The sequence below is a fragment of the Rousettus aegyptiacus genome, unplaced genomic scaffold, assembly GCF_014176215.1.
Source record: "Rousettus aegyptiacus isolate mRouAeg1 unplaced genomic scaffold, mRouAeg1.p scaffold_m13_p_2, whole genome shotgun sequence".
In the NCBI taxonomy this organism is placed as follows: Eukaryota; Metazoa; Chordata; class Mammalia; order Chiroptera; family Pteropodidae; genus Rousettus; species Rousettus aegyptiacus.
In genome coordinates, this window is record NW_023416295.1 from 27,485,733 (window position 1) to 27,511,473 (window position 25,741).

General features: G+C 37.5%; 1 protein-coding gene across 5 annotated transcripts in view; it reads right to left on the reverse strand.

Moving 5' to 3' along the window:
• Window positions 1–25,741, reverse strand: part of SPATS2L (spermatogenesis associated serine rich 2 like) — a 146,521-nt gene that overhangs the window by 64,238 nt on the left and 56,542 nt on the right. For all 5 annotated transcript variants that reach the window (XM_016131050.2, XM_016131047.2, XM_016131049.2 and 2 more), the window contains one exon: window positions 10,720–10,780. In XM_016131050.2, the coding sequence (XP_015986536.1) occupies window positions 10,720–10,758 (39 nt within the window). In that variant the 5' untranslated portion in view covers window positions 10,759–10,780. The remainder of the gene's footprint in view (window positions 1–10,719; window positions 10,781–25,741) is intronic.

Consider the following 25,741-nt stretch of genomic DNA (forward strand, 5'->3'; position numbering starts at 1 on the left):
CTAAGGGCAAGCCATTGAAAGGTTTTACTCAGAGAAAGAATGTGATTTGTGTATTTATGAAGGTCATTGTGGTTTCTATGTGGATGAGTTATAAGGGATCCAATGGATACTAGTTAGGATTCTAAAGCAGGATCAAGGGGAGGAAAGTGGCCCAGGATGGGGCAGAGTAGAGAATACCTCACAAATTACTGGGGAGGAAGTGATTTGTTTGTGTTTAACTAGATGAGCAAGGAATGCGGAAGGCAGGGAATCTGGATGACTTCCAGGTTTCTGGCTGGAGTGTTTGTTTACGTGGATAGTGGTGTCATTTCCTGAGAAAAGGAGTCCTGGTGGAGAAGCAGGATGCATGAAGGCCTGGAAGGCATCAACGTCCACATATCTAGAAAGTAGCTGAATCCCTGCGCCCGCCCCCCCACCCCCGCTTTCTGCTATCCTGATCAACCAGTTCCAAAAGGCTACCCAATTTAAAGGGGAGAGGCACAGACCCCACCCTCTTAATATGGGAGATATTGTCGTGGTCTCTGGAGAATAAAATTTGCCTCAAAGAGTTAAAAATAACAATAACCCAGATTTCTTTCCATCAATTCTGGGTCTATATTTTGTCAAGTCACTGAACATTTGAGGAAAATAATAATTTAACAGTTATAATGCTAAATGAAAACCGAGAGCTTAAAAAATGATATAATTTAATTCTTAAACACTTGACTTGTAGAGCAAAAGATACATACTCAAGTGGAATTTTCTCCTATCTAAAAAATAGTAAAATTAAAGTCTGATAACCAAAGTATCTTAAATCTTGTAATTTAGTCCATGATAAATTTTTCATATCAGAATTCTCACCTTTATTTTGACACCTGTGGTATATGTGTGTATGTATATATATCCATATCTAGCTAACTATATAGACATTTCTATCTCTCTGTCTGTCTGTCAATCTATCTATCTATCTATCTATCTATCTATCTATCTATCTATCTATCATCTACTCAGCTATCTCAAATGGTTGTTCTTAACAGCAGTTGACCCTATAATTTCTGTCGAGACAAGCAAAGGGCTTAATACGCATTTCATTTCATGCGTTGAACTAGCACGTATTCAGTGTATACCTCCATGTTTTCTATAATTGTGTTTGATTCTCCCTCACATTTTCCCAAAACGACCAGTTAGATGTGCACATAATTTAGGGCAGGGTGAGCCCCTGAGGCCCTTGGAAATCTGTTTGCAACCAGCCTATTACACCCACACAGTATTAGGACTTAGGTAAATACTTTCTCTGATGAAATCCATATTTGGATTTATTAGGGAAGAAAAAAAGGCAATGTCATTTTTATAAGACATTTTGCTTTTGGTATTCTAATCAGAATAGAGAAGTAAGATAGTTGTAATTTATCTTCTGCTTCTAACTTAGATTATTCAGTCAAAATCTCTCCTCCCTTCTTTGGAATTTAAGGTCTCCACTTGGCGGGTGGTGGGGGGATGGGTGGGTAATTATTGACATCCACTCTCTCTGTGGATTTTTTTCTCACTCATTCACAGAACTTTGCAGATAAAGAGTACCATGAAAGTGTAAGTCACTAATACCCTTTAATCGATACCAGAATAAAGGAGTTAATTACCCTTTAGTCAATACCAGAATAAAGGAGTTAAGTTAATCTCTAAATTATTCCAATCTTGGATATTTCTTCACTGTGGCATTAAGGAAGGAGACTATCTGAACACCGTGGAAACCAGGAACACATTCTCTCTTTGGGGGGACTGTGTTTGTCCACCCACATACCATCTTTTTAATTGTAATGGGTTTGACCAATTAAAAAAAGGTATGCTGGTTTAAACAACAGTAAAAATTATCATCTGACTGACTGGATCTTGTCTCCCAATGATTTTATGAGTTTGTTCGTTTGCTTTTTCTCTAAAGGCAGTAAAAAGAGTTAAAGCTCATTGTACAGTCTTAGTTAAATAACTAAAATTACAGTTTGAGTCAATAAAAAAAAACATTAACAAATGTCCATCATTGGATGAGTGGATAAAGAAAATGTGTTGTATGTGTACAATGGAATATTATTCAGCCTTAGGAAGGAAATACTGTCATATGTCACAACACAGATGAATCTTGAGGATACAGTGTTAAGTGAAATAAGCCAGTCAGAGGGCAAAATACTACATGCTTCCATTTATATGAGTCATTTGAAACAGTCAAACTCAGAAGCAGAGAGCAAGAATAGTGGTTCCCGAAGCCTGGGGGAGGAAGACGGGGGTTGCTGTTGAACGGATATAAAATTTCAGTTATGCAAGATGATTTTTAGAGATCTGCTATACAACACTGCGCCTGTAATTAATACTGTATTGTATACTTAAAGAGAGTAAACCTCATGTCAATGTTCTTACCACAAATAAAAGACAAATGTTAACTTTATGTAAATGATCCCTAGTAACCATTTCGATGCATTTTTATTGATAATTATCTTCAAGGATTGAGAAGCAGAGTTGTGAAGGGTCCAGAGACAGGGGGGCAACAGAAATGCCGTACCAGTGAACAATAAAAGGGCCTTAGAGATGGTTTAATTCCTTTATTTTTACAAGAAACCAAGTACGGAGATGTTATGTACTACATTCAAACTGAGGCAGCTGCTTTGTATTGGGACTAAGGTTGCCCCAGATTCTCTGATACGTGACACACAGACCCCTTTTCAGTCTTGCACGGCCCCTATGAGGGGGAAAGGACCATGGATTCATCCAGTGTCAGGGTTGGAACAGGTTTTGGAGATGCTCCATGTGAATTCTCCCACTTGGCAGATACAAAAACTGAAGCTCAGAGAGGTTACACAGTGTACCTGAAGGGCACACACTTTTTCAAGAGTATTACCAAGTCTCTTATTTCCTTAAACGCCATTAGAAATAGAGTGTACTTTGAAGAGAAAATAAGGCTACTAAATCATCATTTGCTCTAGAAGCTGAGAAGACTCCCTACACTAGTGGCGGCATGGCTCAGCTTACTAAGGGAAGGAAAATTATACAGCTTGTAATATAATTTACTAATTACTTTAGCAAAGTCGTTCTTGAAGTTTTTATTGATTTCCTTCAATAAACATATAAATCTCATGCTGTTAGATGATTGAATTCCAAAAATAGGTATTTCAATTTCCTTTTTAAATACAACATTTTGTTATACTCTCAAATATTGTGGGGTCTATGGAAATCTCCCACCACGGGAAGCACAGTTGACTAACAGCCCAACTGCCACCCTTCTGGATCCCCTCACGCCACACTGCCCGCAGGACGGTTCCAATGAACAAGTGAAGTGGTGGAGCACTTAGTGAAAGCTCATTTCTGAGGGATACCGGAGTCCCCCAGCAGGCGGTTTCGGCTCAAGGACTCCCTGCAGAAACTTTCTTAGAAAGGCACTGCAAGTTGAGACTGCCTATCCAATTTTCCTTTCTTCTCCCTCTTCTTTCAAAGATTTCAGACCCGCATGGAAGTTTGTGAAGTTTCCCTGCCCACTCATATTTCCTTCCTCTTGTTTTTTTCTTTTACAAGCTCTCATCATCCTCCCCGTCACCAAAAACAAAACAAAACAAAACAAAAAAACAAACCAAAAAATCTCTTGCTTATCTAATCCCATCTTGGCATTTGTTTCTTGGAAGACTCAAAGGAACACAAATATGCTTTTCCTAATTACTCCTGTCTCTTCCCCACTGACGTTCCAATGCTTGTCCCAAACCAGGAAGGGGAGTGCTCCACTTCCTCCCCGCTTCTTCTGAATAGCTGGGAATCATCATTATAAAATCTTGGCTTAATTATTTAACTAAATATTGATTAACAAATGTTTGAGGGCATAAATTCTATATTATAGAAGCTATTAAGCACACAAATAAATTTAAAGTCCATTTGTCCTTATAAGGAACTTGTAATCAATTTGTGAAATCACAGAGAAAAAAAGTGGTTTTAATAATGATATAAGTGGTATACTTTTAAGTGCTGAATCAGTCTGTCTATCTGTCTGTCTATCTATCTATCTATCTATCTATCTATCTATCTATCTATCTATCATCATCAGCTATCATCTACTTAATCTATCTGGATAGATTTTTAGTGCTCAAGGTCAGAAGAGAAGAGACCACTACAACCTTGTCATTTTTTTTTTAATCTGTAAAAATTGGATAGTTTAATATGAAGGATCATTGTGAGAAATAACTAGAACATTGGTAAAATACCTATAAATTCTAAGGGATTGCCAACAGAGGCAACTTTTCCTCTGCTGCCAAAGGTTTTAATTTTTGACGTGCTCTTGTATTCTTTGGCATTAACCATCTAACTTAATCTAACTTATGTATATATATCTTTTGGCCACAGGGCAAAAGGAGCTATAATGAAAGGCTGGAAGGAAAGCAGAGCAAGAGAAGCAGAACAGAAACACTGTGAATTCTAATCATCTCGCTTGGAAAAAGCAGTGTGATGCTAATCCTGCAATAGTAAATTTCTTCTTACCCCTGAAACCGATGCTGACATTTCCTTTTACTCATTCAGTTCCTTTAGACTCCTTGTCAGATCTCTTCTAGTTGCCAAGCAACAATAACAGCAGTTCTGTACATAGGCATTAGGCAATAACTACTGTAAGTGTCTCTCCTTTCTTTGAAAGGGCAATTTAATGACCCTTTCCTATGAGAAAATAATGATAAAAACCCGCGAGCAGTGAAACCTGAAAGCTGTGTGTATGTGGTTGTGTTCTTGCTGTTTGAATTCAAGGATTGGGCTAAATTGACTTAAAACACTCCTAAAAACTTATGAAATTAAGATGTGCCTCCAAACTTGCATGGTTTGGTCTTTTAAAACAACTGCATATCATTACAACTTGTCCCAAGTTCCATGAAATGAGCTCTGTATTAAATGGAGCTAATAATTTAAAGATGCACAATAATGGGTTTCTTCTGTACTTTCTCTGATCCTGCTAAAATCTCTTTAATCAAATGCTTGGGTTTTTCTGACCATATTTTCCACATGTAAAGACTTGGACTATATTTCGTTATGTTTTACAACACAAATCAAGGTAATTATAGGAAAAGAATAACAATAAAATGGGACATCTGCTCACCTGTTGTGGATAGACTCTAGGACACAAAGTCTCTCTCAGTCATCAGCAGAAATGTTGAGATGACCTGTCTCTGTTCTCACTGTAGACAAGAGGCTCTTATCCCTTTTTCTGTTCCTCCTCCATTATTTTGATGACTCTACACAATTATTGTTTACAACCCAACTTACCTCTATTATGTTAACAGCTCTACAGGTTATTCACAGTAAGTGGCACAGCTCAGCAAAGATATTGTAGACTAAGCTATTTCTCAATTCCATAGCATCATATATTCTAGTCTCGCTGATTATTTGTGAGACTCAGCAATAGCTATCAAAGTTTGAAAAAGTCAAGTCCAGTTTTATGTACTTTTTCTCTTTTGAGCTTTTTATTTTGTTTACTTTCTAATCTCGGTTCTATGTAAATTTATATTTTATGTTAACTAGAGCTCCTTTTCCATTTTTTTTCAAATTGTAAAACAAACAGATGAGCTCCCCAGATCCTTCATAGTTTATATGATTAAAGGCTCATACAGCAGCTCCACATTGATTAATGTATTTGATGACTTTCAGTAGGTGTTATTATCACATCCAAGCTACAGACTAGAAAACTGAGGCCCAGAAAAGTTAAGTGACTTGCTCTAGGCTGCTCGACTAGTAATAGAGGAGCTAATGATCTCTGTCTCTGTCTCCAAACTCCATGTTTTCCGTGTCCTTACTTTTCTGGAGCTCACTTCCCAAGTGTCCTGGGTTCTCTAAGATGCTGTAGGAATTAGTAATCGGTTGGAATTCATTATCGGCCCATAGCTGGACACTCAGAAATATTAACTCCATTTTACATACAAGGATCCCCTTTACTTTCCACCACCAATTTTTTTTTTTTTGCTGAATTGCATTCTATTTAAACTAATTTATAATCATGTATGAACATTCCTAATTAAAAATTTTATTTTGTCTATGCCAGTTCTAATAACCCTTTCTTATTACTTGAGAATTATATCAAAAATTTTATATATCAGTTTAGCTTGGTATCCTAGTGTTTCATATAAGAAATTTAATGTAATAGTCATAACTAAGTTCTATCCTTAACTCACCTATGATTTTCTAGTATTGAATTTCTTTAAAAATATATCATTTAGAAAAGAGCTGTAAAAAATATAAGATCCCTGATTAGCCCAAGGATTTTGTTCTGGTATTTCTCCTTAACAAAATAAGATGTGGAGATTTCTCTTTCTCTCTCTCTCTCTCTCTCTCTCTCTCTCTCTCTCTCTCCCCCCTCTCCTTCTCTCCTTCCTTCTCCCTCCCTCCCTCCCTCCCTTCCTTCCTTCCTCCCTCCCTCCCTCCCTCCCTCCTTCCATCCTTCTTTTTTTTTTTTTTTTGATATAGCAGAATATGACTGCTTACTCACCAAAAGACATCACTTGTTATAGTGAAACCTACCTGAGACTTACCTGAGACAATTCGTCTTTGATAAGTATTTCATAAATATGCTGCTTTTTTTTTGCAGAACCACCCCAAGTAACCTTAGTTTCTGTTTTTAGAAGCAATTTAAAATTTGCTTTATTTAATAGTAAAGAGAATACTAAAATGAGATGACATTTCCATTAACCTATATTTCAGTTTTCAAGAAGGCTTGAGATTTTGCAAAATATTGTGAATAGGAAATGTCTCTAAAGAACTTAACTATTCAAGCAGGCATGTTCATTCATCTGTTATCCATTCATTTATCTGATTCTAAGTGGGGGTCGACTATGTGAAGGTCCAGTCCCTGCCCCTAAGAAGCACAGAGTCTCACATGAGGAGACAGACAACTAACAATCACAATACAAGGAGTAAAGTCTGCATGCTGAGAGCACAGGACCCCACAGAGACAAACAAAAAAAAAGAGACTAGAGGAAGTACAAATAATTCAAGTAGTGCAGAAGGAAGGCGAAAGGAGATATGTGGAAGGTTTGTAAAAGTGAGGAGTGGGAGGGTTGGGTCCCTGAGGAGGACATCCCAGGCACTGGAAACTGCTTTTGCAAAGTCCTGGAGGCAGAAACATTCAAGGTCAGGATGGCCGCTGTGTTGCAGAGGGCATGTGGAGAAGTGGCTATAGATAAAGGTGTAAAAGTAGATGAGGGTCAGGTCACACAGGAGATTGACCACACATGTCACACTAAGGAGACTAAACTTTGACTCTAACAATATTTCTATTTAAATCCTTACAGTTTATAATCCAATAATATAAAGATATTTTAAAATAAAAAGTCACGAAGAGTATCAACTGTAAATTTCAGTTGTCTTGGATATTAAAGCTTAAGTTATTAGTTCGTCTTCTGAATTAAAAGCTGCCCGAAGACAGAAATGATATTCTTACCAAAGCACCTACTTCTTTTCAATTTATCCAATAGTGGACCCACTAGAGATAACCGGTGAGTTAATTGCAAGGCTTTTATTGAGTATTTAATTTCCCATAGCGCTTGACTAGATGTTGTATAAGAACACTACATAAATTCTGTAATCAGATCTCTAAAAGCTTATAATTTATAATTTAAGACGTAACAGTTGTTATTACTCTTAATTTTCAGAACTAAAATGTCATTGCTCTGTGTGACAGATTGAGAAACAAACTAATCATAAAAAGGCCATAAAAGCTAACAACTAAAGGAAATAAATGTACTAAAATAAATCAATGTAAAATTATAAATGATCAGAATTTTCAGTTGTTTATTATGATTTATTTTATTGAGTCGAGAAATCTATTAACCTTTTGACATAGGAAGATGGAATTTACTAATTCAGTTAGATGAGCTCTACTCTCATTGTCATATGGATTGATAATATTTACAACTTAAATATTACCCTCTTTCAATATAATGCCAACATTTAGATAAGTTATCGAAGTGTGATAGCAAAAAATACCATCTATTGTTAATCTTCATACACACATATGACATCAATCACGACAAGTGGATAACGTGGTGCCTAAGCCGATGCATCGGAGGGTTCACACTGAACCTCTGTGGCCTGTGTGCAGACAGATCAGCCTTTTCCCCTTATTGGCTCGATGCCACCTCTGTTTTGAATAAGACACTATCTTTGACTGCTGAGCCTTCTTACTGGTCTGTCTACTACTATCATTTTCAGAGAACCAAGTGCTATGACTCTGTTTAAAGTGCTTTTCTTTCTCATAGCCCAACTTCAGGAGCTCTTCAATTCATCCATCAGCAGACATTTGGAAAGGGGCCAATCTTTGGTCAACACTGTGGTGCTGGACTCAGTTTTTCAAACTGAGGAAAATAAAGTGTCACCTGAGTATATGACTGTGCATCAGGGAGAGTATGAAACTTTAAGGAAGGGGCACGTGTTTCTGCTATTGTTTGCTCAATGGTCAATAAGTAATACTGTATTTGCATTAAAATAATATATGGAATATATTATGAAATAAAATAGATAAACAATTTGCATCAATTTTTAAGGTAACATATAAGACTCCAAAGAAATTTTATGTCAGTGGAAGTTGGTTTTGACCACGTATGGAGAGATTTGGGGTAACAAGTTGGTTCTGCCTGATTTTAACCTCAAGCTTCTGTGTCCTCACTAAACAGAAAAGTTATTTAATATGAAGATTTAAAAAACATGAAGCAGAGTAGTGGATGGGACCAGGGTGAGCTTTTAACAAAATGTCACTCCAAGTCATGCTTCTGCCTAAAACCTTTAAACAGCTCCTTCTGCCCTTTGAATAAAGCCCTTCATGGCTCTGTCTTAGATTCTAAACCTTTCCAGGCACGGACCCCCTTTGGCAGTCTGGTGAAGCCTGTGGGGTCCTACTAAGAATAATGTTTTAAAATGTGTGAAATAAAATCCATATGACTATGAAGGAAACCACTCCTATCGAAGTAAATTTAAAATATTAATGAAATAACAAATTTATGCTACAGTAATATATGTACTTCTCTACCAATGTCAAATAACAATATAGTGCAGGTTCCATACAGTAATTTTGAAGTAGTGATGAACAAACAATATTTAGGATATCTGCTACGAATGTAATTTTCTGTGATTTCCAATTGTGAAAGTCACAAGTACTCAAGCTCCTACTATGGGTTTTCTTTTTCCTTTGATTACATTCATGATTGAAGGAAATGCTAAACTTCATTTAGAAGTTAGTGGAGATGAAAATATATTTTTTTCCCATTCAAGTACATGAAATCCTGGATTCCACCTGTGGATCCAGGAACACAGGTGAAGAGCTAATGTTCTACCAACACTGGCTCCTGCCATGCTTATTCTCTGATCTTACTTCTTATCACCATCCCTTCTGCCACACTGACAATTTGCTCTTCAAACACATTTAATTTAGTTCCACCAGGGCCATCTGCTTTGCTTTTCTATCTACAATGCTCTGTCCTCAGATCTTGCAGTGTTTCTTTCCTGTTGTCTTCAGCTTAGCTCAAATATCACCTCCTCCAGGAGGGCTGCCCTGATCAACCCCATCTGAAGTAGCCACTTTCCTTTGCCACCCTACTTTCCTCTTAGTAGTTACCGCTGCCGGAAATGACTGTTCATCTATATGTTCCTTTGTTTACTCCCCATTTCCCTCCTTAAAAACAAGATCCACGGGAGCAGGGATCTTATCCATATGTTTGGTGCCATGTCCCCAGCATCTAGAAAAGTGTTTGGCACAAGGTAGGGTCTGATACATCTTTGCTAAATGAAAGAAAAGAATAGCAAGAACTCCACAAATGTTACTTCTCTCATCTTCCACTCTATGTTTTAGGTACTAAAAAAAGGAGTGAAAGACAAACTCCTGCCCGTATGTAGTTTACAGACTAGTGGAGGGAGGGAAGTGGCCATGTGGAAGGTGAACAGAGCTCCAGTCCAGGCTCTCCCACTCTGCTGCGCATCAGGGACAAATCCCTTCTAGGACCTCAATTCCCCGAAGCCAGATGAATGGTTTGGACAAACTTCTCTCCACGGTCTTATGTGGTCTATGGTTTATGACCATACAGAGCTGATGCTGCAAGGTAGCATGTGTGGCAAGTGAAGGATTTTGACCTTAAGTGGAGGCAGCCTCACAGAGGAGGACAAGACATGGAAGGATTCTAAAGTGTAATCAGCCTCCAACCAACGATGAGAAGGGGGGTTTTCAGATTCCTAAATTCTCAGTGTTGAAAGACATTTAAAAGGCTATATGCAGCATAACCACGAGGCAGGGCGCTGGATATCTCTATATGAGGCCATTTCTGGAGACATAACATATTACTTAGCTCGTAGATGCAACCAGCATGATGATTAAGAGTATGAAATGTATAGCATGGCACTGCTGGGTTTAAATTCTAGCTGTGTCACTTACTAGCTATGTGAATTTAGGCAAATCACTTAACTTCTCTTATAAAATGCGAATAATAATAGTATTAACTTTATGGGGTTATGGCCAAGATTAAATGAATAAATGGATGTAATACACTTAACACATTCGGTAAATGTTACTCATGATTCTATTAAATGATTTTCTAGTGTGTCAAACTTACTGTGTATCCACCGCTCCACCCCCGCCCAAAAAAACCCACCATTTTCCCCCTTTTCCATTGTAATTGAAGTTTTACCAGCTAGAGACAACATTAACCAGTCTGGAGTTTCTACAAAAGTCTGCATACAAGTTTACTTTACCTTCTCCTTGATATTCCCATGAGTATTGAGTTCAGCCATCTTGCTTCTAGTGGAATAAGCCCTATAAAGAAGGGGGAAATAAAAGGTTAACTTTAAAGTTTTTAAATTGATCTCTCAATATTTTATTTTTATGCTTTCTTCCAACATAGTAAATAATTTCATTCAGCCATCATCATAAATACCAATTTGGAATGGAATAATACTTTCAAGCTAAACATTTGTCTTATATATGTTCTAAAAGCATTTTATGATAACTCTAGAAGACAATGTAAAATATTTTATTCATACTGGATTGATATGAAAAATGACAGAGACAAATGGGTATGTACCCAAAATGTGTTTCTTCTTATTATATTAAAGAAAAGTGGTCTAAAACAGTGAGAGGAGGAAAAGTGTACCTATTTTAGTCATTGTCATCACAATCCTTACTGCCCCAAAGCTTTTATCAGCTTCTAGTTAATATAACAAACAAACATTTACTGAGTCTTTCCAGCAGGTATGTAACTACATGATGTACTCAAGGAAGAAACAGGAGAAATAATGTGAGATTTAAATATAATAAACACTGTATATGGCAGATTCGAAACTTGCTTTTTCAGTTACCGACATATTATGAATATCCATACATGTAAACCTTCACCATATTTTTAATGATCATAAATTCGTGACCTTGAGTTTTGAATGGATGCTTAAAATTGCCCATAATCCTTCTGTTTCCTTTAATTCTTTAGGTTTTCTGACTTTGGTATCCAAACTCCTTTGTGAAGTGGCCCATTCTGAGATCCGTATTCTTAACATCAAGCTGTGATGTTTTCTTCCTTCTCATCTGGTCTAAATCTTTCACCATTATGATAGAAGCTAGATCTTAAGTCTTTAATAGTTTAATCTCTTTTTAAAATAAAACATAAATCACTTAAAATGGGTGAACGGATTGGTTCAGGAATTAGCATCTAGACAGGAGAAGAAGATATCGATATACTCCCTATTTGCATGTTTTTGTCAATCAAGAACCATTGAAACATTTTCCTATATTCTTTTTGGCTTTTATAACAAAGAGCATATTTAGAGTTGATACATTTTAGGAATAACTTCTAAAAATCCTCAGATTTCTCCTCGCTATTTTCTTTTAAACCTAGATCTTAAATAAACTATAAACTCAAATCCATTACCTTTGTTGATTTTAGGATGAAAGCTTAGCAATACGTAATCTTAAATCTATTACCATTCAAATAAGAATCCCCATAGATATATTATCATATGTTACCAAATATTAGAAAAAGCAAGATTTTATTTGTATAAGTTTTTAAATAATAGTGCCACTGGACAGACACATGCATTTGGACACGGTAACAGGAGATACCCTGCAGACTCAACCCCCAGTAGGGCAGCTCCTTCCCATATGCTCTACTCAGAGTGTCCACCCCTTTGAATACACCTCCCATTTATTGAACTTCCAAACAATAAATTTTATATCCTCTGACTTGGCATGTGGGAGAAAGCAAATAAACTAGCTGGCAAATAACATCTGAATTTCATTCTCATTTATTCATGCCCCTGAAAGTTACTAGTAAAAAGATAATAGAATTATTTTCTGATTATAACAGTGAATAGAGATGGCATGTGAGGTATGTGGACAAATAACCACATGTTTTTGTTTACAGAGCCATAGATGAAAGTGAAATCTTTGATCAGTCATCACAATGCCTACAAGATGGTCTACAATCATGCTATTTGAAGACATTTGAGTGGTTGATTTCCTTATTCAAATGGCAGTTTTGGCGTTGTGTATACATTCTACATTTTCGGTGTTTTTTCTGTGTATGATAGTGTATGTATGTGCGTGTGAGAGAATGAGGATGGGGGAGGGAGGGATGGAAGGAGAGAAGAAGTGAAGGAGAGAGAGATACAGGTTATATCTGTGGAATTATAAAGGATTGAAGGTGACAGCCAGATTAGGTGCTATTTGCTAGGATGGATCTGTGAGGCACAATTCCTTTCATTAGACTAGATTAGCTAAATCTTCTGGATGCACCTAATCTTGCCATTACAGATCTATGAAATCTGAGGAAAAGAGTTTTTGTTTTTGTTTTGCTTTGATGTCTAGGATTTAGGTGTGTGGCATTTTCTAAAGCTGGAGAGTTCTAATCCATAAAGGAATCAGGGAGAAATTCCATAGTATTCGTAGGACAAAAAACATATATATATTTCCTTGGCAATTACCTTTCTCTTTAATCTCAAAGTCTGACTCAAGGAAGGCTCTTTTTGGTAGTGATGCCAGTAAGATTACATTATTTTTGTGTGGAATGAAAATGCCGGCCACGAGGGTAAAATTAGGCTACTATAGGTTTCTCTGATGGAAAGGTAAAATAGAAAGTAATTGTAGGGAGGTGTTCTTTGTTCGTTTTACTCTTTAAATTTTCTTTCCCTGCATGGAAAGCCGCCTCTATAGACTCTGCGTTTTATGTGGCTTCCAGTGCTCTCTCCACACCAAGGCTTTCTGCTGGCCAGTGGAGAACTGAGGGACTGGGACATCAGCTCCAGCTCCAGTCATGGGAGTTAGATGAAGGATTTCTATCTAAACAGAACATAAATTTGATTTGCCTTAGAAAATTAAGACTTTGATGTGACAAGATTGTCAAATTGAGTTCTGATTGACAAGGAAACTATGGAACAGGCGAGGTTGGTCTTCAGTGTGCTGAAGGTCCTCGCTGAGAGTCTGCAGCCCAGGTTTGGCACTTGCCCCTCCAGAGCCTGAGAAGCACACTCGCACCCTCAAGGAGCCACGTGCTCATTATGTTTCCTGAGCGGATTCCCTCTCCCCTGTGAAAACGAAACTGTGTTGTGCCCTTATTCTTTTAAGATTCTGTTGCCTGCTATAAACTATATCAGGACAGTCAGATCAACTCAATCTGAATCTTAATTATTTAATTTAGATAGTTCAGGAACTTTGCCTCTAGGGAACATATTATCACCCCCTCCTAATGACAAGCCCAAAGCTTGGCAACTTGAAACCCCAATTCTCATAGTTTCAGACCCCTGGGTTAACCTGAGAAGCCTATAATGCTGTGAAGGAGTGACAGACGTTTGGGGCCAACGGACCTATTTCCCTCACATCACACTTCGTTGCCATGCCCATATCCTAACAGAGTTTGATCATAAGAGCTTTAGATCCTCAAGAAAGGTACAGAGACTTCTGACTTCTTGGGAAAGAACCTGGTTTCTAATTCCCTTTATCAGTTAAGACTGTTCTTGAAACCAATCAATTACTTAGTGAGGCCTAACTATTCAAATCCATGGATATGTGTTCCATGCATCTCAGATAACCAGTATAAAATTAAGATAACCAGAAATGCAAGTCCTGATATTGATGCAACATTTCAATGCTTAGGTGTTATTGAAATTTTTTTCCTTTAAATTATAATTTAGTTTTCAGTAATAACATTACAAATATATATAGCCATCATCTACATTATATATATAAAACCTTGATATATATAATATGTTTGTGTGTCCTTGAAAAAAATAAAGATCAAGGAAATTGTTGACTGAAATTTTGTTTACAGAATAACAGATTAATCTCTTCTTTCTAGATATATATATTCTATAGTCAAACACTTGTTAGGAAAAGACATTAATCCCAAAGAAAAGAATTTCACTGTTTATCACCAATACATTATCTATCCAGTTCTCCAGTGCAAAATTTATAAATCACAAATATGGTTACCACCAATCACTCCATATGCAAAATTACAGCAAACTGAACTACTCATTATGCAAAGATCTTACTTAATATGCATTAATATCAATCAGAAAGTCTGTAAGTTTATAATAAAGATTAAAAATTTCTTATGAAAAATAATCCTGAATACTACAAATTCTGGCAAATATGTTTGTTTTAGCATTTCTAATTCATACAATTCAGTGAAGCTTACTATATATATGACAATTTGATCAACTACCAAACTGAGTTTAAAAAATATATATTTATATTTCTCATGCAAGCATATGAAACACGAAAAGGTAAAACAATGTATTGACATGCCAAATTGCTTTCTAACTTCCCTATCCCCATTTCCCTCAGGTTTTACTGTGTAAATAATACTAAAGTTTCACTTTTGTTTCTCTGAACCTACTATTGCTCTTAGATTCACTTTCTTGTTCTCAGGTATTACATCACTTTTCTTGAATTGGATTCAGGAATCAGAAAAAACACATAGGAAAACTTTTTAAAATAATGACTTAAAATAATAAACGGTACACTCGTGGAGCACTTACAATGTGCCAGGCACTCTAAGTGCTTGACACACGTATTTTTCATTTAGTCCTCGTATCCCCTAGAAAGTAGAAATTATGATTGTCCTCATTTTACATATGAGGGAGCTGAGGCACAGAGAGTCAGTGACTAAGCCAGGGCCCTATGGTCAGTGGCTGGGCGAAGACACAAACCCAGGCACTCTGATTCTGGAGTTCTGAATTACTATACATAGTAATTCCAAATGTAAACAAGTCAAGGGGCACATTGTATGTGAATTGCGGTAAGAACTCTGCGAAGATAATTAAATAAACTGATCCCAGCATCCTGTCTGCTCAGGCCATGCAGGCATGTGAGGCTTAGCAGCTAGGGTAGCAGAAGGCTAAAAATTCGCCTTAAAAAAAAAAAAAAAGAAGGTATGGTGCTGTCTCTGATGTTCTAGACTATTTTTTGGTAAAGATCACCTTTAAATTGGTCAAGGACTAAGTGTCCAGTCACCTAGCGCCATCATGGGTACCTGCATGCCAGCTTGAGAGAAATCGTTCTTCTATAAAATTGGGACTTCGTGTCTAAATTTAACATCATGTAGGTTCTCTGCTGCTTAACTTTTCTGTTGCCTAATATCTCTCTCTTCCCTTTTTCTCGACTCCTTTGCTATTCCTTATCTGGTCTTGTAATTACTGAGGTATCTTATATTCCAAGTACTTTAGTGCTTTGACTCTTTCTTCTGTGGTTTAATTCCTACAGTTTAATAAAAGTTCCTGTGCAGTGCCTTGTTCCTTAGAGGAAACTTGCTTTAATTATTAGAAATGAGGACACATAAACAATGAAACACAGGATGGTAACTGAAATATGAATTTCATATGAAGATATTTACCTAGATTTTTAAATTTAATTTCGAGGGGGAAAAAAAATCTCAAGGTTGCATTTTTATTCAAAGACACTTCAATGTACGAAACCCACTGTTAGAACAACTTCACCGAAAAGCATTTTAAGGGCAAATGTCAGACAAAAATTTCACATTTAAAAGCCCCAGCTCTGCCTCTTTTGAAAAGCAGTGCTAGCCTTTGGTTTAGAAATGTCACTGCCTACTAAGTCCTTTGTGGGGGGAAGAAAGGAAATTGAATGTTTTATTTAAACAGGTCATTAACAGTCAATACTTATTTGAAAAGGCCTGTTTCCAGAGGCAGATAAAAGCTCCCCATCACTAAGAATATCACTTGAGCACATCTAGGGCAAGATGTGCTGATGCGAGTTTCAGACCTTTATGGCAGAAAGTCTCCACTCAACAGCCCTGAGTGCTTGTGTAGGAGGCAGTCATCCAAATTGTACGTCCTTGTACACGATGCACACACAGAAACGGCAGAGAGCAGCACAAAGCACACTTTATGGCAGGCCCTGCTTTGAATTTTCCATTATGAATGAAGATTAACCATTTTTGCATAAAGTACCAAACCACCTCCCCAAGGCAGCAGAATGCAAATGGGAGCAAAAGAGCAAAGAACAGCTAAAATGAATGCAGTGGATCTCAAGCACCGCAAGCACAGGGGGAGGGCACATGGCAGGCTCTATTAGCATTCATCTGTGGCATGTTTTTCTATTTAATGTGAAATTATTTCATTTCATAGGTCTTTGATGGCTTGAGAATATAAAAATAAGTGCCTTATTTTTAAAAGTGACCCGACGCTGGCTCCTGGAAGGCTCTGCTTTTGATGGCTGGGCTTTCAAGCAAACATGTGTTTCCATAGAGATGTGAGTGACCCAGGCCTGGTGCAAGTACCCACTTGTATCAGCAATTCAATTATGCTCAGTTCTTTTAAGATGCGATGATGTCAGCTCAAGTCTTTAAAACGTGCCCATCCTTAGAGATGCCCCAGGAAAGGTGAAGTGGCCTGCCTTCTGAGGTTCAAAAGAATAAATTCCATCCTCTCCAAGCACACCACAATAGGCTTTCCGAGCAGATCACACTGACAAGTCCCTCATCCCCACACTGCCTGCTGAGCAAATCCCAAATCCCAGAGGATTTCAGACAAAAGACCAAGCACAGTTCTCCTTCACACCCCAGCACCCAGTACCTTACCACAACCTCTCCAAATGTTGCAAAGAAACATTGCACTTTCTCTTTCTTTCTTTCCTTTCCCTCAGCTCTTCCTACAGAAAGAAAAATGTTTTTTCTTACTATTTGACAAAAATTTACTGAATTCCCACAATGTGCCAGGCTCTATGTGGAATTCTGGCAATGGTTACAAAATAACATTTATTGAACTCATAATGTCTACCCAACACTGCTATAAACACTTTCCATGTATTAACTCATTTAATTCTCATAATAACTCCAGGGAGTATGTAGTCCTCATTCTATAGAAGAAGAAATGGAAGCATGGGAGGTAAGCACGCACTCAAGCCACACAGCTAGTAAGAAGCTGAGCTGAGACCTGATCTTGGACTTTCTGGCTCCAGAGCTCTTGTTCCCAAAGGAGCTTACATCTTTGGATGGAGGCAGATAGAAACACAAAAACACAGAAAGAGCCAGATGAGTAGGTGGGTAAGAAAATCAAAGTGTTGACTCAGGAAATTAGAAGTGGAATTGACCTGGGTCACGGTTCTGGCCAAAGCAACAAGGGGGCTGTGATCTGCCCAGCTTGCAAGTCTCATCCTCACAGACCAGGTATAGCAGGGGGTTAGAGGCAGGCTTGCAGTTATAAGGGGTTGGGTGGGGGTGGGGAGGGGCTGCATGCTTTTAAAAACTTTCATAGCATCTTTTTAAGGAAATTACTGCACAGTAATCTTCAAAGAAAAGAAACATTGTGGTTCTGCAATAGAACTCTGGACTGGCAAAGAGAAATCTTAAGATAACCTGGCTAACAAAAGCTATATACATTTGTAGTCAGTTCTGCAGAAGCTGGCTCATTCGTCATGGAATAAACACCTGGTAGAGGAATCCATTATCTCTTCAGAGCATATCTGGTTTCAAAGAGCTCTGTTTCAACAAACTCACAATATTTCTAGTTCATTAAGCCAGAACCCTCCTAGTAAACATTTAATGATTTTCTCAAAGTAGCAAAGAAAATCAGTTCTCCCTACTTTCTTGAAACAACGCTGGCACTGGCTGAAAAGTATATGCTGTACTACCGCACATGAAGAAAGAAATACTAGGAAATGAGGCAGAGTCTCAGCATAAAGCAGAAGAGAACTTGCAGGCAGCCAGTCCCTCTCATACCTCTTCCCCTACCCGTTACTGAGCCCCTTAAGGCTTCCCAACAAAATCAACCTTAACTCACTTTTTAAGGAGCCCTGGGGTTCCAAATCAGGGTTTCTGGTGCACAGCCTGAGCTACTGGCTTTCTCAACAGGCAAATAAGCCCTGTGCCCCAGCTGGCCACCTTTATCAACTTGCACTTACTGGGGCCAGTAAGTCATCTCAACGGTGACGCAGATGAAGTCAGAAGCCTGGGTAAGTGGCAGGAACTTGGGTGTGGCTGAGTAATCAGTTGGTGGCCTTAGCCACCTGAGGCTCACTTAGAGGTACCCACCTTTGGAGAAACTGCTAAATCTCTTTTTGAAAAACTGCCCGGTGTTTTTGTCTTCAGGCCCCTGTTAGTGAATGCCCAGTTCTTAATTCTTCTTATCTTGAAAAAGGCATAGTTTTAAGATTAAATCTGCAACCTTTACATTAACTGCCCCCGAGGCTAAGAGACAGTACAGGCTGAGGCTGCAGTCACCATTCCAAAGGTCAGTTTCTGAGTGTGGTCTAGGCTAAGGGCCTGTAATCTTCCGGTAACACCAGTACAGGCATATCAGTCGATTAGTAAACATTCCTAGCACTGCGCCCCGAGGCTGGCCTTCTCCCCTCCCACTCCTAAAACCCATTCCTGGTTCTAGACATAACTGGAAGTTTCTGCGAGCTAATTTTGCACTAAATGAATATTGTATTACCATGTCCAGGGGTACATACATTTTATCTGGGGTCATACTCTCTCTCACTCAAAGAAATGAAGTTCTTATGGTGAACATTTAGCCTTTACCAGTAAAATGCTAGTTTGAGGATAGCTATTGAGGCGCAGAATGGAGAAGGCTTTCTCACCTGTCAGGCCTGCTACGGTCCTATAAAAATGTTACCTTGTTTTTGGGGTTTGATTTTTAAAAAACTAACATGTAAGTTCAATGCGTTCTTAGAAAGGCGATTATTTCTCTCCAGGGTCAGGCCTCTCTTGGTCCCTACCATTAGAGCCCATCTTGCCAACCACCCATGGTCAAAAGCAGCCAGGAAGTCCCCATAGCCAGCCACATGACAGAAGCAACTGTTTTAATTAAGGTGTCTCTGTCAACAATCACAGTATCTTGGGCCCTTAAATGATTGCAAAAAGGAAATACTGCTTATTTTCTGCTATTTAGATTCTTCCTTATCTTCTTATGATAGAAAATAAGTAATTACAGTTCACTAAGTTTGAATCCCAACTCTGACTCTTATTAGTTTTGGAATTTGAGCAAGTTACTCGATCCCTCTATGCCTTTGTTTCCTCATCAGTAAAAACAGAACAATATTAAACTACCTCATAGGGTGGCAATGAGGATAAAATGAGTTTATATTTGTAAAGTCATTAAGACTGCCTGATACATGGTAAGTGCTACAAAATAAATACAAATAGAAAAATTTTCTCTTTTGATTCCTCCATAGCCTATTTGGTTGCTTTCTCAGGATCTTCATTTTGCAGATGAGAAACTTAAGCTTTGAGAAGTTGTGGTCATGCATTGAGGCAGTGACTGAAGGTGGCCCTTGCAACACAAACTTCCAACTACAAATTGTACTCACATGGCCACACTCTTCCCTCCTCGCGGATACTGCCACTTTGTGTGAGGACTAGGGCAACTCCGGAGAGGTGTGGGTGGCTGCCCAAGGTCAAGGTCTGACTGCTAGGAGGGATATAAACCCTCAGAGCTCTATATCCACAGTGACATTTGTTCTCCATGTTCTTAAAACTTCAGCACAAGCAAACGTAAATGCAAAGCTATAATACCTCTTTCCTGTAGAATAACTCAGAAACCCATGCCAAGTCATGGGTTCCTGCCTGTGGCCACCAGACGTTGTGCTATAGTGACCAAATTCATAGGTAAGTCCTGGTCTATAGAGGACAACAAGCAGTTACAACATAGAAAGAGAAAAATTCAAATAAGGTCTTAGAGCTACTAAGAGAGTAACCTAAAAATTACTAACTCTCCTTTCACACATTCTGATTTCGGGTAATTGTATCGAGATGGATAAAAGAGAGAATATGATTTTAATGCCCTTGAGTTTATTCTAAAGCAATCACAGATAATAAAAATTCATTTTGACCATTTTATGATACACTTAAAATTCTAGAGGTCATATTTACTATATCAGTAAATTTTATTTCAATTTCTAACTATAATAAAAAATAGAAATTTGTCCCCCGAAATGTGTTGTTTTGGGAAAATTAGTAAGTACTTTACAAGTGCTTCAAATATATAAGATATTCATAGATTTAATGAATTACAAAAATAATTGCTTTCTTTTAAAAAGCCTGTCTCTGATAAATTCCACTTCTTTTTCTTTTCCAAAGGACCTAGCAGAATGCCTTTGACAATTAAATGTTCAATAAAGACATGTGGGAAAAGAAGAATAAATGTCCTCTCATTTTATTTTTCCTTTCTTTGTTGCAATGAGTCTCTAATAATTTATTCCTCAGCTTTCAACATCTAGTACTGGACCACCACTAAAACAAGCATTGTCAAATGCTGTTCTAGCCACATCACTTTACATACCCTCCCACCCGCTCCCTAACCTCTTTCCTTCATATCTCCAACCCTGAAACGTTTTAGTCATTCTCAGTGTCAAGGTCTAATCACAGGCATGGAAGCCCTCCACATGTTCCCTGACTGGACCCCATGTATCCCATCTCTTTAACCAGGTAACTTCCCCAACATCTTCTACTTATTTTATTTCTTCTTAACGCAGAGCCTTGTAGTGGGGATAATCCCATCACTAGACAAGACCTCTAGTTTCTCCCCATCAATGCCTATGCTCTGTTCAAAACAGAAAAACTGAAATTTTACCTTTTCTATGGAGTATGAGAAAATAATACCTGATGTCCAACCCAATATGAAACACATTTAACCACTAACTCCACCTTTATATACCCCTGTTAACTCCACCTATAGACACGGGTCTTTATTGCTGTTGACACCCACATGCATGCTATGGGTTTCTTTGTAAACCGTCTTTATGGCCTGCCTGCTTACCCCTATAGTTTACAGCATAAAAGACTCAGAAGCAGACACCTTGGTGTCTTTACTTTGTATTGAACTCCAGTCTGCCCTATGGCTCAACTCACATTGGGGAAGTCTGGAAAGTATTGAATGCTTACGATGGTCTATAAGCCTTAGCAATATGGAATTTAATCTCTTCCAAATCATTTTTTTAAAGATTGACTAAATCACAACTGCTTCTGTACAGTAGTTCAAATATTGTAGAGACCTCTCAAATAAATACAATGCCATACATTATTTCCCTTTGGAAGACTTTCTGTTAGTCATCCAATCTACCCTAAAGCAATTTTAAGGGGTAAATGTATTAGGTTTTGATCACTTGTTTGATGAAAAAAGTCCATTTCTCAGTCTTGATTGCATTTATACCCATTCTTGGCAGAATGATAGAGACAAGCAAGCAGGATTGTCTGATTTTTTACTAACGCTAAAAATTTCATTATTGAGCTGCAGAACATGTCTTTGAGTGAGCTCCCCACGGGGCCAGACGCTGATGTGGAGGGGTATCTGTGCATATGTGTGTGTCTATAGGAAATAAGATTCGATGCCTGTTTTTTAAATTATTAACTTTTAAATATTTTTTTTAGTTTTTTAATTACAGTTGACATCGAATATATTAGTTTCAGGTGTACAATACAGTGATTAGATATTTATATGACTTATGAAGTGATCCCCAGATAAGTCTAGTACTCATCTGACACCATAGTTATTACAATATTACCAATTATATTGCCTATGCTGTACTTTACATCCCGATGACTGTTTTTATACCTGGCAATTTGTACATCTCAACCTTTTCCCCTTTTTCACCCCTTTTCTGAACCTCCTCCCATCTGGCAACCACCAAAATGTTCTCTGTATCTGAGTCTATTTCTGTTTTGTTTGTTCATTCATTTTGTTTTTTAGATCCCGCATAAAAGTGACATCATATAGTATTTATCTTTCTCTGACTTATTTCACTTAGCATAATACTCTCGAGGTCCACTCATGTTGTCTCAAATGTCAAGATTTCATTCTTTTTTGTGGCTGAGTAATATTCCACAGTATATATGTCTATTCTTGAGGAGTGTATTTTTAGGGCATCGAGAGTATCAGAGCCGAGAGAAATGAGAATGCCATAACAGAATCTTAAACAAATTATTATGAAATGACTACGACCATGTTTATAAAAGGGCCTTCTGGACGAGTGAGATGGCTTTAGTTTAGGTGGGTTTAATCAGAGAGGGGTTCTGAGAGGAGGTGCTCTTTTCCACTGCTCTGAGGCAGTACTGGCAATGATGGGAGTAAAACTGAAACGTCTCTAGCAGAAACAAGCAAGTCATGGGTAAGGCCAGAAAGAAAACCTACCCGCATAGTGCACAGAGTCAATTAATCAATATTTATTGGCGATCCATTATGTGCCTTGGTTAGATGCAATGTGTTTAGCTAATTTTAATGCAATATAATTTTAAGATTGGCGCCTGAAGGGAGATAAGATTAGCAGGCAGTAAGCAATTAGATGACATCAGAAGGCAGTAGTGAAAAGGTGTTATACTGTGTGGTTTCAATTATACGCTTGTCCTGCTTGTAATGCAGCAAAGAGATAATATTCTTGTTTTGTTTTCCTTTTAGCAAATGGGCGAATTCCTTTTTACCTCCATCCCATCCTAATTCTCTGTCCCACTCCACTGTCATTTTTGCTTACAGGGTGTTGAAACTAAACCCTATTTTATCTGGTATTCTGGAAATGCTGAATTAAAAATTGGATTTTTTTTTTAACAATTTCATTTTGATGCACCTTGTTTGTCCTTTTAGTTTTACAAATACATATGCTATAATCTGATTAATATTAAAAGCTCTAAAACAAATAGAACTTTGAAGCTGAGTTCCACTTAGCTCTAGGAAAGTAACTGATAAATTATATCAAATATTTCATTTGTTTTTATTTTTAACTGGTCTTACATTTTGGGAGATGACAAAATAGCTAATATTATGCATTTTACCAAACTCAGTCTTGAAAAAGAGATAACCAGTCTTATTGTTTTACTAAATGCTTCTTTTAAAAATATGAGGACGTATCAAAGAGAAAAAATGTCTTTGAAAATTAATTTACTAAAGAAAAAATCTATTTCTGGATGGCTACCAGCCAGGCTTAACTTCATTTTTCATTTCAAGCTTTCAAACAATATGATTAGACAAAATGAGACCACACTAGATACCTCATGGAAAACATGGGATAAGGACTGGGAAAGACTACAAAGACTACACAATTTTTAGTTTAGTTTTTAAAAAATCCTGAAGTGACGCTGCATGATGGGAAAAAATTAAGTAGCTTTGACAAAGCACTCTCTTTCTTCAAACCTCTGAATAATCAGCCTCTTGCTTTTCAAAAGCTCTCATTCTTTTAGCAAGAGCTATCATATACTGAGCACATTCATTCATTCATTCATTCATTCATTCAATGTTCACTTTAACAAATGTTTACTGAGCTTCTCCACTGTCCTAGGTGTTGGAGAACACAACAGCAAACAAAACAAAACAAAACCCCTCTGGCGTCACCTTGGATGATTTTATCTCTCTGTCTATTTTACTGAATCCTCACAGTGCTCCTGCAAGGTAGGTATTATTATCTCCATTTTATAAATGAGGGACCTAGAAGTATAGAAGTCAAAGCCAAGCCCAAGGTCCCAGAGCCAGTTAACAGTAAGGTGGGGCTTCGGACCTCTGAAACTGACTCTTAAGCTTGTACTTATACCACTAATTTGCTGCCATTACTTTGGTTCAATACGAATAGACGGAATAATTTAAAAATTATTTAGTGGGTTCATTTCAACTGTAATCTTAGTATTCACAAGAAGTAGAATCAGAAAGGTAAAGCTGACTTGGCAAAAGAATCAAACGAGGGAAAATTATCAGTGAGAAGAACAATGTTATGTCAGTACTTTAAATTTTGCTCTGGACAAATCATTTTCTCAGGTTCTGGCTCACCCTTTCCTTTACTTGCTATGTCTTTGTGTCTTCTCTTACTTCCTGTTACATATGGGAACTTTAAATGGCAAGAACTGTCTTAGGAGGTACTGAGTCTCCTGTCACAGAATCTGTTTGAGCAGAGGTTAGATGACCACTTAATGGGATACTAAAGAGGAGATTCACTTATGATTCAGGAAGATGAGTTCCTTGTAACTCCAGGACTGCAAAAGGGGAGACAATGTAGTTTGTAGTTTTTTCTCAGTTTGTACCCTAAGTTTCCCATGAAGCACCTAAAGAAGTCTCATTCTGTCTTAGTCATGTATTGTCTGAAAGCTTGAAATGGAAACTGAAACCAAGTTAGGTCTAGCTGACAGTTGGCATACTTCCAGAAGTGAATACTTGGCATCTTCCTTTTGAGAGTTTTCTGCCTAGGAGTCTGAGATGGTCATGGAAGAGCCTGCCTGCCAGAAATGCCTCCTAATAGATGGTTTTGTTGTGACTTACCATTTGAAGCAAAATCTAAAGAAATTGTCGCCAGGAGGGCATAAAAAATATCTTCTAACTTAGATTTTTGTGTTCGATTTTGTTCATAACTCAACCTAACTCTCACAGACAGGATCTCTAGGTCTCAATTTACCCACAGTTTTGCAAGCTGGTACAGAGTCTAGTAGCTATCTTCTCTTTCGGAATCCTGAAGTTATAAGGGACTCAGAAGTTTCTCATCTTCCTGACCTATAATGGCATCTCCTCTCCAGCATCCTCATTAAGTGGCCATCCAATTTCTGTTTAAACAAATTCCATGATGGAGATTCCATGCCTCCTAACATGACTTCTCTTCTGCACAAGAATAATTGTGAGTAAATTCTTAGATAAACTGAGTCAACCACCTTCCTGTAGTTTCCTGTGCAATGCGCCTAGTCCTGCCTTAAGATACTCCTTAAATCTGACCACTGTTCCAAGACATGCTTCTTCTATTCCAGTATGAAGTCATTCACTGGATCCTAGGATGTTAGAGTTGGAAAAAACTTTATAAATCCCTAACTTATTTTGTGGATTAAGACATTTTGTATTGTCAGACCTTTAGAACTTTATTCTTGAAAGTATACTCATTCCTCATGTGACACAGTGTGAGGTCTTCTCACTCTGAAATATATGATATATATCATATATCTATAACTATATATGTATACATATTCATTCTGTGGCTTTATTTTTTTTAAATGTAGACTAAGATTATATTTTGTTGACAATCACATCATACTATACATTGGTCATAATGAGCCTATATTAAACAGGACCCCCAAAACTTCCTCATTTGATCTCTTAGTAAGTCCTATTTTCCCAATCTTTACTTTTAGAGTTTATTTTTTGGAACTTAGGTGCATGAGTTTATATCTGGCTCACATTATTTTCGTCTTATTAATTTGGCCAATTTTTTTTTTCCAGTCTACCAGAGTTTTCTTAGATATCAAATCTATAACTTTCCACTTTAGCTGCACATTTCACTTTGGTCACTCACGAACTGACGGATATTTAA